Below are 15,561 nucleotides of genomic sequence, written 5' to 3'. Positions count from 1 at the left end.
TCAACACTGGGGCCCCACAAGGGTGCGTTCTGAGCCCTCTCCTGTACTCCCTGTTGACCCACGACTGCGTGGCCACGCACGCCTCCAACTCAATCATCAAGTTTGCGGACGACACAACAGTGGTAGGCTTGATTACCAACAACGACGAGACGGCCTACAGGGAGGAGGTGAGGGCCCTCGGAGTGTGGTGTCAGAAAAATAACCTCACACTCAACGTCAACAAAACTAAGGAGATGATTGTGGACTTCAGGAAACAGCAGAGGGAACACCCCCCTATCCACATCAATGGAACAGTAGTGGAGAGGGTAGTAAGTTTTAAGATCCTCGGCATACACATCACAGACAAACTGAATTGGTCCACTCACACAGACAGCATCGTGAAGAAGGCGCAGCAGCGCCTCTTCAACCTCAGGAGGCTGAATAAATTTGGCTTGTCACCAAAAGCACTCACAAACTTCTACAGATGCACAATCGAGAGCATGCTGGCGGGCTGTATCACCGCCTGGTACGGCAACTGCTCCGCCCACAACCGTAAGGCTCTCCAGAGGGTATTGAGGTCTGCACAAAACATCACCGGGGGAAACTACCTGCCCTCCAGGACACCTACACCACCCGATGTTACAGGAAGGCCATAAAGATCATCAAGGACAACAACCATCCGAGCCACTGCCTGTTCAACCCGCTATCATCCAGAAGGCGAGGTCAGTACAGGTGCATCAAAGCTGGGACCGAGAGACTGAAAAACAGCTTATATCTCAAGGCCATCAGACTGTTAAACAGCCACCACTAACATTGAGTGGCTGCTGCCAAAACACTGACACTGACTCAACTCCAGCCACTTTAATAATGGGAATTGATGGGAAAGGATGTAAAATATATCACTAGCCACTTTAAACAATGCTACCTAATATAATGTTTACATACCCTACATTATTCATCTCATATGCATATGTATATACTATACTCTATATCATCTACTGCATCCTTATGTAATACATGTATCACTAGCCACTTTAACTATGCCACCTTGTTTACATACTCATCTCATATGTATATACTGTACTCGATACCATCTACTGTATCTTGCCTATGCTGCTCTGTACCATCACTCATTCATATATCTTTATGTACATATTCTTTATCCCCTTACACTGTGTATAAGACAGTAGTTTTTGGAATTGTTAGTTAGATTACTTGTTGGTTTGTCGGAACGAGAAGCACAAGCATTTCGCTACACTCGCATTAACATCTGCTAACCATGTGTATGTGACAAATAAGATTTGATTTGATTTGTTATTCAATAAAAGTTACGTACAGCCAACACCATTCCTCCAATTCCTGCTTTCTCAGACTTTTACAGGGGCCCCAATAAAGTACTTATATTTAAGGCCCAGTGCAGTCAAAAATGTGATTTCCTGCGTATTTATATTTATTTCCACACTGTGAAGTTGAAAAAATACTGTGAAATTGTGAAAATTGTGATGATGTACTTTGAGTGCAAAAATAATTCTGCCTGTTTTGGTTGAATGGAGCTTTGGCCTTTCCATCGTGGAATCAGTTAATAGACCAATAAGAAAGAGAGTATACAAACCTCTCTGACAATAACAGCTAGTTTTCAGTTTTCCACTCACTCCCAACTTAGACCACTCCAGACAGTCTTAGCAAAATTATTGCTTGAGAAAATGTTCTTTGCCAAGAAGCTATTTTTGTTTATATTTGACAATTTTAATTGAAAAAACATCTCAGTAAGGTACTTAATTGTTACCCAGAAATGATTTGATTTTGAGAGAAAACGGCTGCATTGGACCTTTAATCTAATACACACAATACAAAAGCACAAAACATACCCCACTGAGTGATTACTACAATTCTAAGAAAAGGCTAAGAAAATCGAAAAGCCCCAATGAGTGTGCGAGACAAAGGGCAAAGATGGACATGAAAGAGCTTGAAAATGGCATGAAAGACAATATCTGTACATAAAGAGCAGCTTAACTGCACCGGGGTTTCATTAACTATAGGCCTCTTTGCTTTGTCTCCGTGCCTATTGAGCCCCTCTCACCCCTCTCTTTCTGGCTCTACCCTCTATCCTCTAACACATGCACCATACCCTCTACCCCCCCTGTATAAGGGTCCTTCACAGAGCAAAGGGGTGGACCTGAGATTTCAGGGTCTGGGGCATGACTAACGAAAGAGCCTGGTGTTGCCGTGTTGCGGTATGGGACCATACCATCCCGGTCCTGTGCGGTATAGAAGACTTGTCACCACATATAGAGCAAGACAATGACCGACACCAACCACAACCCCCTCCCCGGCTCATACCACCCCACCCCTGTCATCCTCCGTCCATTCAAGGAAGCTTCTTTCAGGAGGTAATTCAGAGAGCCACTAAAGAGACTTTGATTCTGACCAGTTAGAATGTGCAGTGTCACAGAGAGAGAGAGAGAGAGAGAGAGAGAGAGAATGGAATTCCTTACCAGAAGGCTTATAATCTTCCTGCACTTCTCCTCTTTCGTGCTCAACACCGTCTCCTCTTTCAGAACAGATACACAGAGCTCTCTTGTGCACCATTTTGCCAGTAAGACTTGTGTCACACAGCCCGACACTTCACCAGACAAGTCAGATAGGCTGTGTTAGCCTCGAAGGTCAAACTCAGCCTTTTGAAGTGTGGCGCTGCTAAGAAACCACTGTGTTAACTCAATGTCTATGTACGTACATGCGTGGCTTGTATTTGTGTGTGTCTGTGTGAGTGAGAGGGAAGGCAGCCTGTGGTATTAGAATGGATGAGAAGCAGGGTCCGCAGAGCTCGGGCCGTGGATAACTGCCTGGTTAAGTCACTCGCTACCTGAGAATCCATTCAACTCTGCACAGCACAGTGTAGAAAAGCACAGCACCGTGCCTGAATCCCATACAACAGAGCTCTCCACTAACACATGGCATTCCGTACACAACCACAATCTTAGCACATTTAAATGCTCGCATTGAGGGCTGTTAAATCAGACCGCATCGTTAGTGAGCAGATCAAGACTGACTGCAACAGCACACACTAAGTGGCCTATACAGTATCTCTCTCTGAGAGAGAACCAGAGTGAGAATTAACCCCAAAATCTCGATGAAATCATACCTCTATATTCTGTACTCATCAGTGTGTGAACGTGCCACTGGCCATCACCCAGAGGCGTCACATGACGGGAATGTTTGAAAGAATTATGTTTAGCCCATGAGATCTTCTAATGTCGTCCAGATATCAGGCACTGCTCTTCTCATTTTTAACTGTGAGAGGAAGTGTGTGTGTGTGTGTGTGTGTGTGTGTGTGTGTGTGTGTGTGTGTGTGTGTGTGTGTGTGTGTGTGTGTGTGTGTGTGTGTGTGTGTGTGTGTGTGTGTGTGTGTGTGTGTGTGTGTGTGTGTGTGTGTGTGCGCGAACATGTTTAACTATACTTGTGATCAGAAGTCCCCACAAGAATAGTAAACAAACAGAAATGTGAACATTTATTTTGTCCCCTTAAGGTCATTTGCTATTTCCAGGGGGTTTAAGGTTAGAATTAGTGTTAGGGTTAGAATTAGGTTTAGGGTTAGGAGCTAGGGTTAGGTTTAGGGTTAGGTTTATGGAAAATTTGATTTTGAATGGGACTGAATTGTGTGTCCCCATAAGGTTAGTTATCTTATTTTCGGATCGGTGTCCCGTCAACGGGACGGTTGAGCTAACATAGGCTAATGCGATTAGCATGAGGCTGTAAGTAACAAGAACATTTCCCAGGACATAGACATATCTGATATTGGCAGAAAGCTTAAATTCTTGTTATACAAAACTGTGTGTGGGTGTGTGGCTATAGCCATCAACATTTGTATTTTTTCCCTGTCATCTGCTGCTGTGGAAGCGGGCCAATGAAAGAACCAGAGAGTGTGAGTCAGTCTCCACAGTGAGTTGTACACAACAAGGTCCCAGATACCCAGTGAACTTCAGAGTGAACAGCCTTTGGGTGCACCCACACCAACCCCACGGCTGACGTTTGTTAGGGTGTTTTTGTCCTTTACTTCCTGTTTATTAATAATGTACTATCCCGGAAAGGAGAGAGGCACTACTCACCATAAATATGGTCAGTTAATGCTAAGACAAGGGAAGCGTCTCACTGGACAGCTACTCTAAAAATAATATCCTGTATAGAACAGAGGCAGAGAGAGGTGCACCTGGAAAGATCTCCTCTAAAGTTGCAAATCTCTACAAGCCTTTTAGACGTTGACAGCTGGATCCCTGTCCATGTGTTTGCAAATATCTGTTGAGGTTGGAGAACTTTGCTTCATTTGAGGAAAAACGGGTGGTGGTTTGAATCAATGAGAATGTGAATTATTTTATTCCATAACCTCTTCAGAAACAGTGTGACACTTCAACCCAGAGCGTACCTCTGAAAGGTCCAGATCATGAGTTTTCAAGATAGAATGTGAGCTCATGATAATTCTAGCAAGGACCTAAGTTCAGATGATCCATGTGCAGCACTGGCTGGCCAAGGAGATTCATTGGCTCCATAAACTAAGACAAAGTACCTGATATGGTGAATAGCACAGTAACGACAACACAATGTCTATGTGCGTGTGTGCGTGTACGTGTGTTTGAATCTCAAACAATAACATACTCATAGCAGTTTTTCTCTCTAAAACACAGACACCCATTCTGAAGAGCTCACCACTAGAGCCCTTGGTGGACAGTATGGACTCATCCATCTACTAGAGCCCCTGGTGGACAATATGGACTCATCCATCTACTAGAGCCCCTGGTGGACAGTATGACTCATCCAACTACTAGAGCCTTTGGTGGACAGTATGGACTCATCCATCTACTAGAGCCCCTGGTGGACAGTATGGGCTCTTCCAATTACTAGAGTCTTTGTTGAACACTATGGACTCCTCCAACAACTAGAGCCCTGGTGGACAGTATGGGCTCTTCCAATTACTAGAGCTTTTGGTGGACAGTATGGGCTCATCCAATTACTAGATCTTTTGGTGGACAGTATGGACTCATCCAACTACTAGAGCCAGTGGTGGACAGTATGGATTCATCCATTAACTAGAGCCCTCGGTGGACATCATGGACTCATCCATCTACTAGAGCACCTAGTGGACAGCATGGACTCATCAAACTACTAGAGCCCCTGGTGGACAGTATGGACTCATCCAATTACTAGAGCCCTTGGTGGACAGTATGGACTCATCCAACTACTAGAGCCTTTGGTGGACAGTAAAGACTCATCCATATACTAGAGCACCTAGAGCATCTACTAGAGCATCTACTAGAGTATGTATAGGCCACCGTCTACCAAAAGTGTGTTTTTGATCAGTTTAATAACATGCTTAGGGAATGTGACTTTGGGAAAGAGTTAATCTTAATGGGAGATTTTATGAAGACAAGTTTTGAAGGAAGACCCTCAAACGGATCACTAAAATACCTTTGACCTTACACAGCTAGTTAGCTAGGGCCAACCAGGGTGACTTGTTGCTCTAAAACACAGATTGATTTGGTGTTCAGTAATAAACCAGAGAGAGTGACTAAATCATTCAATATGGTTACTGGGCTATCTGATCATAAACTGACACTTATAGCCAGAAAGCTGTCTAAGAGCAGGTTTAACCTCTCTACTGTTAGAAAGCCGGATCAACTAAGAATATCTAAGAGTGAATTAAGCTATTATGAAAATTCAATTAAAGGAATTAACTGAATGATCTCTTGTCCTATACAGACGTGGAAGCTGATAGTCAAGTTTTTCTATCCACAATCCAGACTACAATAAATGGTTTCCTAAAGAAAATCAAATCCAAACCTGGCCAAAAGAGCACTCTTCCTTGGCTAAATGGAGAAATCTGGAAATTGATGAAATAATGAGATTATGCTCTAAAAATAGCCCTAAAATCCAAATTAGAGCATGACAGACGTAGGTAGGTTCACCATGTTGAGAAATAAGGTGATGAAAGAAATCAGACAGGCCAAGGCAAACTTTTTTATTAACATAATTGGTGAAACAAAGGGAAATTCTAAACTGGGAAAGACCATAGTAACACTGCAAAAAGACTAGAAATCATGGTGAATAACAATCTAACACAGGATGCAGTCAAAATAGCAATAGCCTTCAATACCTACTTTATTGACTCTGTCAGGGTACTGACAGAGAACCCCTCCACTGGTTTCTTGGGCTCAGTGCTAGTAAATGATGCTCAACCTGTCTTCATCATAAGGGAGGTTTCTGAGACTAAGGTGAACAGGGTGATTAGCTCACTAAAGAACTCTAAAGCCAAAGATGTGTTTGGGCTGGACTCTACCTTTCTTAAAAACTACAAAGAGTCACTCATTGGCCCCATTACTAAGGTCACCAACACATCTATCGGTCTCGGGGTGTTTCCAAGGGTATGGAAGTCGGCCATAATACCGGCCATCTTTAAATCGGGGTGACCCTGCTGACGTGAGTAACTACAGGCCCATTAGTATACTACCTGTGGTGTCAAAGGTTGTTGAAATGTGTGTAGCAGAACAACTGATTGCCCACCTCAACAACAGCCCCTTCACATTACACTCCATGCAGTTTGGCTTCAGAGCGAAACAATCCACAGAAACGGCCAACTGCTTTCTTCTGGAAAATGTAAAGTCCAAGATGGACAAAGGGGGCGTTGTTGGGGCTGTGTTTCTGGACCTAAGGAAGGCATTTGATACTGTTAACCATGAGATTCTCATCACAAAATTGTCCAAGTTCAACTTTTCCCCTGATGCCTTGAGATGGATGAAATCATACCTTGAAGGCAGAACTCAGTGTGTCAGAGTGAGCAATGAGCTGTCGCCCACTCTTAGCTATGATGTAGGCATGCCCCAAGGGTCAATACTGGGGCCCCTCCTGTTCAGCCTGTACATTAATAATCTGCCTTCTGTCTGTACTGGGTCTGAAGTTCAAATGTATGCAGATGATACAGTGATATATGTGCATGCAAAGAGCAAACAACAAGCTGCAAAATAACTCACTACTGTAATGGTCCAGGTTACAAAGTCGCTCAGTGACTCGTGTTTGTATCTCAATGTGAAATTAACTGTTTGCATGTTCTTCACAAAGAGGGCAACAGATGCTAAATGTCTATGTGTCAGGGGAGAAGCTCTAGGTGGTATCTGATTTTAAGTACCTTGGCATCATACTTGATTCCAACCTCTCTTTTAAAAAGCATGTGAAAAAGGTCATTCAAATAACCAAATTCAACCTAGGTAATTTCCGATTTATACGAAATGGTTTGACTACAGAGCTAGCAAAACCGTACTTCAACTCTATGATACTCCCCCCACTTAACATACTGCTTGACTAGTTGGGCCCAAGCTTGCTGTACAACATTAAGACCTATTCAGTCTGTCTACAAACAGGCTCTCAGAGTGCTTGATAGGAAGCCCAATAGCCATCATCACTGTTACATCCCCAGAAAGCATGAGCTCCTGAGTTGGGAAAATCTTGTGCAATACACCAACGCATGTCTTGTATTCAAGATCCTAAATGTTCTGGCTCCCCCTCCACTCAGTATTTTTGTTAAACAGAAAACCCAAACATATGGCAGCAAATCCACAAGGTCTGCCATGAGAGGTGACTGTATAGTTCCCTTAAGGAAAAGCACCTTTAGTAAATCCGCTTTCTCTGTGAGAGCATCCCATGTCTGGAATACACTGCCATCAGACACAGATAACTGCACCACCTATCACACTTACACAAAATGCTTGACGACATGGCTAAAGGTCAATCAGATTTGTGAACATGGTCCCTAGCTGTGTGTTGCCGCTTTCCATGTTGTCTGTTGTCTGTAGCTTGTGAGGTGTGGAAACACTTTGTTGCTTTTCTGAATTTTGTGTTGCTGCTTTTTGTTCTATGTTGCTATGTCTGTCTGCTACATCTTACTTGTCCTATGTTGCTCTGTCTGTATGCTATGTCTTGCTTGTCCTATGTTGCTATTGTCTGTATTATAAGTGTTTTTAATAACCTGCCAGGGACTGCGGTTGAAAATTAGCCGGCTGGCTAAAACCGGCACTTTTACTGAAACGTTGATTAATGCCCACTGTCCCTGTAAAAATAAAATCAACTCAACTCAACACCTAGTGGACAGCATGGACTCCTCCACCTACTAGAGCTCCTGATGGACATTATGGGCTCTTCCAATTACTAGAGCCTTTGGTGGACAGCACGGACTCATCAAACTACTAGAGCCCTGTTGGACAGTATTAACTCAACATCTTCCTTTGGGCCCTGGTCAAAAATAGTGTGTAGGGAATAGGATGTCATTTGGAATGCAGGCATCAACTGTAGACACCTTGCAGAATAGTGTGGATCATCAATGTTCCTCCGTGTTTGGTTGTTGAACTTTGAAGAAGTTGAGACTGCCAGATTGGTAGAGGTTTTTCTACACTTAAAAAAAGTACTGTGGTTTTTACAGTAACTTACTGGCAGCCAGTTACCTGTAAATTACTGTAATAAAAAAGTTACAGTCTTAAGACTGGTTCCAGATCAGATAAAGCAAGGTCCTGGTAGACAGCACCTGCACTGACAGAGGGACAAACTCAATCAGATGGTTGAAGGGGCGCACCACTGCCAAAATCATATCTGTGTTCTTTCCTATCATGGAGGTTATCATATTCTTTAAGGAATGTTAATAGTTGGGTCAAAGAATACAGGCTGTTTGATTTATAGGATGCCACAGCTAAGTAAAACGCAAAAGATGATCTTTCTCATTTGTTTTTCAAAAAATCCTACCCTAAGGCCATGTTCATCAAGTCGTTCATGATTCACCAAATCCCAACTAATTTATATAAAACATTGAATGTGATAAAAACGAGGAAAAGAAACACATTCACAACCTCTTACAATATGCCCTTATATTAATAAAAGCATGATAAAACGTTGGGACGCAGACTGTGTTATACACATGTTTATAGTAAGGATAATAAATGATCTGACATAGCCTATCATAAAGTCTCCGACATAGGGTCGCTGAAATAAAAATAGTGGAGAACAATAGCCGTGCACACATCCAAAACCAGCAGCCTTCAAATCCCCCTCACAAGCGCGGACGCGCGCAGTACACGCACGCACGCACACACACCACGAACCTCAGCAACCCTCACTCACGAGCGCACAAACCGTTATAAAACACAATATCATAGCAATAATGAAAACCATGTAGCATGTAGTTGGTATTTAGTCACCATACAAATTCTTATTTGACAGTTATAAAGGCAGTACAAGATACTGGTAAATACGTCTACAACAAACCTTGTTTCATTATATTACACCATGAAAGTGATGGCAGCATTGCACCTTATTACACCAAACCACACTAAATAATAAATAAAGCACTGTAAACGTTTCTCCGTACAAGACATCATGCATAGTGTTTTATTTTGTTATCATGAAATATCTCCATATTAGATATTCATGGTGCAAATATAAGAGGTACTATGGGGTCTTACCGTTTGTCGGGTCCTGTCCGGGCTCTTGAAACGCATTTCCAAGAGACAGAAAAACTAAAACAACTCCAACAACAAGGTCGAATGTCTTCACACCTGCCATATCCGAGATCCACGATTGATTGTACTGCTCCTCTTTATAGAATGTTTATTTTTTTCATACACCAAAAATCGTAGGGGATAAGTAGAGTACACTCCGTAACTCTTCTCGAGTGTAGTCTGCAAGACAGCCTTTCGCAGAGCAAAACCTGTCTGCGCTGTTCGTTGGTTTGCAGACGCGGAATATGATGTGTGGTGTTTTGTTTATGTGTGTGCGTGAGTGAGTGAGTGAGTGAGTGAGTGAGTGAGTGAGTGAGTGAAGATATGCGTGAATGCGCGCATACGGTCCGAGAAGGTCCCGGGCCACCACAAAAAAAAGCAAAACGGTTCAGAATATTGGGGTCATCCCAGCTCCACACACATAGGTCTCATTCCTACCCGGGAAAGAAGAGGTGCAATGTGAGTTGGGTTCTCAGAGAGGACTCCCTCGTCACCAATCCAACACCACCAATAGTACGTAGTTTTTTACAGTCAGTGCAAATCACCAGTCTGCAACAATACAGTGTCAGATGCTGCTGGAATATGTTATCCACCCGTAACTAACTGGATAATAATGGACTTTTCTGTGACACAAGACAGACAAGAACTTATTACACTATGAGACAGTTTTTTAAAGTAAAAAAAAAAATCAACCATAACATCTTTGTTGAAAACACCCTATCCTATACAGTGCATTCCTAAGGTATTCAGACCCCTTGAGGTTTTCTGCATTTCGTTATGTTACTGCCTTGTTCTAAAATATATATTTTTTAATTCACTCATCAGTCAACACACAATACCGCATAATAACAAAGCAAAAACAGGTAAAACAATTTTGTGGAAATGTATTGAAAATAAAAAACGTAAATATCAAATATACATAAGTTTTCAGACCCTTTACTCTGTACTTTTTTTGCGTCCTACCTGACAGGTGGCGAATCGCATCTCTGCATGTCTGGCAGACATATCAGTGTGGATGACGGATCACCACCTCAAGCTGAACCTCGGCAAGACGGAGCTGCTCTTCCTCCCGGGGAAGGACTGCCCGTTCCATGATCTCGCCATCACGGTTGACAACTCCATTGTGTCCTCCTCCCAGAGCGCTAAGAACCTTGGCGTGATCCTGGACAACACCCTGTCGTTCTCAACTAACATCAAGGCGGTGGCCCGTTCCTGTAGGTTCATGCTCTACAACATCCGCAGAGTACGACCCTGCCTCACACAGGAAGCGGCGCAGGTCCTAATCCAGGCACTTGTCATCTCCCGTCTGGATTACTGCAACTCGCTGTTGGCTGGGCTCCCTGCCTGTGCCATTAAACCCCTACAACTCATCCAGAACGCCGCAGCCCGTCTGGTGTTCAACCTTCCCAAGTTCTCTCACGTCACCCCGCTCCTCCGCTCTCTCCACTGGCTTCCAGTTGAAGCTCGCATCCGCTACAAGACCATGGTGCTTGCCTACGGAGCTGTGAGGGGAACGGCACCTCAGTACCTCCAGGCTCTGATCAGGCCCTACACCCAAACAAGGGCACTGCGTTCATCCACCTCTGGCCTGCTCGCCTCCCTACCACTGAGGAAGTACAGTTCCCGCTCAGCCCAGTCAAAACTGTTCGCTGCTCTGGCCCCCCAATGGTGGAACAAACTCCCTCACGACGCCAGGACAGCGGAGTCAATCACCACCTTCCGGAGACACCTGAAACCCCACCTCTTTAAGGAATACCGAGGATAGGATAAAGTAATCCTTCTCACCCCCCCCCCCCCTTAAAAGATTTAGATGCACTATTGTAAAGTGGCTGTTCCACTCGATGTCATAAGGTGAATGCACCAATTTGTAAGTCGCTCTGGATAAGAGCGTCTGCTAAATGACTTAAATGTAAATGTAAATGTACTTTGTTCAATAGCCTTTGGCTGCTATTACAGCCATGAGTCTTCTTGGGTATGACGCTAACAGCTTGGCACACCTGTATTTGTGGAGTTTCTCTCATTCTTCTCTGGAAATCCAATCAAGTTCTGTCAGGTTGGATGGGGAGCGTAGCTGCACAATTATCTTCAGGTCTCTCCAGAGGTGTTTGTTCTGGTTCAAGTCCGGGCTTTGGCTGGGCCACTCAATGACATTCAGAGACTTATCAACACTCCACAATTGTCTTGGTTGTGTGATTAGGATCGTTGTCCTGTTGGAAGGTGAACCTGGAGCAGATTTCCATCAAGGATCTCTCTGTACTTTGCTCTGTTCATCTTTGCCTCGTTCCTGACTAGTCTCCCAGTCCCTGCCACTGATGCTTCCACCACCATGCTTCACCGTAGGGATGGTGCCGCTTGGCATTCAGGCCAAAGAGTTCAATCTTGATTTCATCAGACCAGAGAATCTTGTTTCGCATGGTCTGAGAGTCTTTAGGTGCCTTTTGGCAAACTCCAAGCAGGCTGTCATGTGCCTTTTACTGAGGAGTGGCTTCCGTCTGGCCACTCTACCATAAAGGGCTGATTGGTGGACTACTGCAGAGATAGTTGTCCTTCTGGAAGGTTCACCAATCTCAACAGAGGAACTCTAGAGCTCTGTCAATGTGACCATCGGTTTCTTGGTCACCTCCCTGACCAAGACCTTTCTCCTGTGATTGCTCAGTTTGGTCGGCCAGTTTTGGTGGTTCCAAACTTCTTCAATTTAAGAATGATGGAGGCCACTGTAATCTTGGGGACCTTCAATGCTGCAGACATATTTTGTAACCCTCGACACAACCCTGTCTCTGAGCTCTATGGACATTTAATCCAACCTCATGGCTTGGTTTTTGCTCTGACATGCACTGTAAACTGTGGGACCTTGTATACACAGGTGTGTGCCTTTCCAAATCATCTCAAATCAATTGAATTTACCACAGGTGGACTCCAATCAAGTTGTAGAAACACCTCAAGGACGATCAATGGAAACAGGATGCACCTGTGCTCAATTTCGAGTCGCATAGCAAAGGGTCTGAATACTCATCAATCTGTTTTTAATTTGTAATAAATAAAATAAAACATGTTTTTCACTTTGCCTTTATGGGGTATTGTGTGTAGATTGATGAGGGGAAAAAAATGTAATAAATTTTAGAACACGGCTGTAACGTAACAAAATGTGGTAAAAGTCAAGGGGTATGAATATTTTCCGAATGCACTGCATGTAGTCTAGGCAGCCCATAGTACATGGACGATAGATCTGCACAATTGACTAGGCTTGATGTGCATCTCTGGTAATACACTCATGTCCCCCATGGACATAAAGCATCATCCATTCAGGCTGCAAGGGCATCATTTTCTTCATTAACTATTTTTAATGGTGAGAAGGTGCAAAAACATTTCACATTTTAATTTTTAGGATGTTGCTCACCGTGTTCAGCCTAGAGGCACATGCACAGATAGGGAACTACCTGGGCAGAGCACATTCCCCTTTGTTCTTCCAGTTTCCACAGTGCCCCTTACAAAAAAGTCCTGCAGGATATCCCACAGGATCCTCTTTCCTGTAGGATCCTGTAGGAATCATGCATGGTGTCCTTCATGAAAGCAATCCTGAAGGAATATACCACAGGATGGGCCACTTTCCTTTAGGACAACTCCTGTAGGAATCATGCAGTTAGTCCTTCAGGAAAACAGCCTTGCAAGAATCCTGCAGATAGTCCTCAAATAAATCCTGCAGGATTTTTCCCTGAAAAACGACCTGCAGGAATTGGCCTACACCAAATTGGCCCCAAAGTCCTGTAGGTAAGATTCTTGCAGGTAATTCCACAAGATTTCCAGGGCCATTTTCCTGTAGAATAACCTTCTGGATTCCTTTCTTATCCTTCAGAGAATTTCATGTAGGAAAATCCACATTCTTTCAAAAAGAATGGACAGATTGCACAAGATATCAGATTGAATTGGCAATTTTATTATCCAATGAAGCAACAGCTAACGTTTACACGTTGTCGATTGTCGATTTCACCAGCACAGCATAAAATATGATTCCTAGGAGAAAGAAAACATGAGATTTTGAATAAATATGTAAAAGCATATTTGTAACAGGAGTGAGAGTAATGGTGACATCACATGAACAGCTTATGTGTATTGGTGTGAAGGGAAACGGTTGTCTGCAATGGTAAACATCTCTGAGTATGTGTTTTAGGCTTTGTTTTAAAAGGACAAATGAGAGGCTGAAATTGTGTTATGATGTTACCTTCGCTTGCATGGCGGTCCAGTGTTGCCTTCTGTGGTAGTCAGTCTCACTGTTGTTTGCAGGCTCTGTCTTAACTGGGGAGGAGAGGAGAGAGATGAGAGTGGCAGAGTTCAGAGTATAACATCTGAGTGTTACATGAAAAACAGCAACAAAATAGTGCTAATTATATATTGTAGTATTGAAAGACAACCTACTCACCTTTAACTAGTAGACCACTGGACTAATGTAGCTGCAAATGAGACAAAGAATCCGAAACAGATTCATTAGTAAATGTATTATTTTCTCATGCACTCAGAAACACAAGGTAAAGAATTAAAGTGAAATGCTAGGTGTGTTTGAAATGCCAGGTGTGTGTTTTCTCTGTTCTCTGTAGTCTAAGCTGTGAGGGAAAAGAAGAGAACTCACATGGTTGTGGGAAAACTGTTTCAAGCGAACTAAAAGTAAAACGGAGAGAAAGTTCCAAAATTCCATAAACTTCTGAATTATTTGCAGACTCAAGTCCCTGCTTGGGAGAAAATGTTCCAGAGGAATAAGGAATAACTTTGTGAAAATGTAAGTATTAGGTTTATTTATTCACCAAATGATGTTAGAATGTTCTACAAAATACTTTAACATGAATTTTGAATACAAATGCACATGAACAAAGGTAGCAACTTGAACCAGCACTGACATTATGAGTAGTGAGGTTGATTTCTCTTCCCTTGGCCTTAAGTTTCTGCTCTGTTTTCGTCAGGTTGAAGCACATCCCACCCCATCACCCAGACATATGTAAAGAACTTAGGAGCCTCCCGTCCACCAGGAAAACTACACTATCCCAGGAGTTTAGTCGGGGGATTATTCAGCAGTGTGCAACGCCACTATGTTAGAAGTAGATCCACACGTCATTCTTTATCATGCAAAATTGGAAGCTCATTCTAAAATACAGACGTGGGTGATTTATTCCCCAAGGTATTGCACCGTGTTCACATTTTTATTCCCGCCCAGCAAACACTATGTTCAACTATTCACTGTCTACAACTTAGACCACAATTATTTGAATGAGGTGTACTAAGCAGGCTTTTGAATGTTAATCTCCTTGATGTCTATCACTTGTGAATGCTAAAATGTTTTCTATTTTCCTGAGCCATTTACTCTATGCTTGTATTATCTTTTATTTCTTATTGTTGTTGCATTGTCGAGAAGCAACCTGCATGTCAAGTATTGATGTCTCCCCATAGTCCTGGTTAAGGCTTGCGCTTCAGGGGACTGCAGTTCATCTGTCTAATCACCTGCACGGAGAGAGAAAGGCATGCTAGTGTTTGTTTTGTATCCAATGCATTTAGCTTTCATTAGTATGTAGTAGTCTAGGCCTTCTAATCACATTGTATTGCCTCCTATCGCTGTATGGATCGAGGCTGGAGATGAGAACGTAGAACAGGCCAGCGTCTGGACATGAACACATAACGACACCAATGCTGACACAGGGAACAAACGGAGGAGCACACAGATATAGATGGGGTAATCAACAGGGTAATGGAGTCCAGGTGAGTCCAATATAGTGCAGCTGCGCGTAATGATGGTGACAGGCGTGCGTAATGAATGGCAGCCTGGTGCCCTCAAGCACCGGAAAGGGAGATCGGGAGCAGGCGTGACAGTACCCCCCCAGGTGCGCCACCCAGCGTCCCACCTGGGCGAGCCTGACGAGTCGGCTGACGCAGGGAGCTGGACAAGCTGGCTGAGGCATAGAAGCCCGACGAGCCGGCAGAGACATTGGAGCCCGGTGAGCCCGCTGAGGGATGGGAACCTGACGATCCCGCTGAGGCTTGGGAGCCTGATGGGCCGGCTGAAGCATGA

General features: G+C 43.6%; 1 protein-coding gene across 2 annotated transcripts in view; it reads right to left on the bottom strand.

Annotated features, from left to right (window-relative positions):
- Positions 1 to 9,989, bottom strand: part of LOC118361510 (plexin domain-containing protein 2-like) — a 161,336-nt gene extending 151,347 nt beyond the window's left edge. The window contains exon 1 of one of the 2 annotated variants that reach the window (XM_035741510.2): positions 9,474 to 9,989. In XM_035741510.2, coding sequence (XP_035597403.1) covers positions 9,474 to 9,573 — 100 coding nt within the window. In that variant the 5' untranslated portion in view covers positions 9,574 to 9,989. The remainder of the gene's footprint in view (positions 1 to 9,473) is intronic. The other variant, XM_035741509.2, reaches the window with a different exon arrangement.
- Positions 9,990 to 15,561: the final 5,572 nt, after the last annotated feature.

Source organism: Oncorhynchus keta, chromosome 28, assembly GCF_023373465.1.
Source record: "Oncorhynchus keta strain PuntledgeMale-10-30-2019 chromosome 28, Oket_V2, whole genome shotgun sequence".
Taxonomy (NCBI): domain Eukaryota; kingdom Metazoa; phylum Chordata; class Actinopteri; order Salmoniformes; family Salmonidae; genus Oncorhynchus; species Oncorhynchus keta.
Note: the sequence above shows the minus strand (reverse complement) of the source record. Positions and strands in the feature narration are given on the sequence as shown.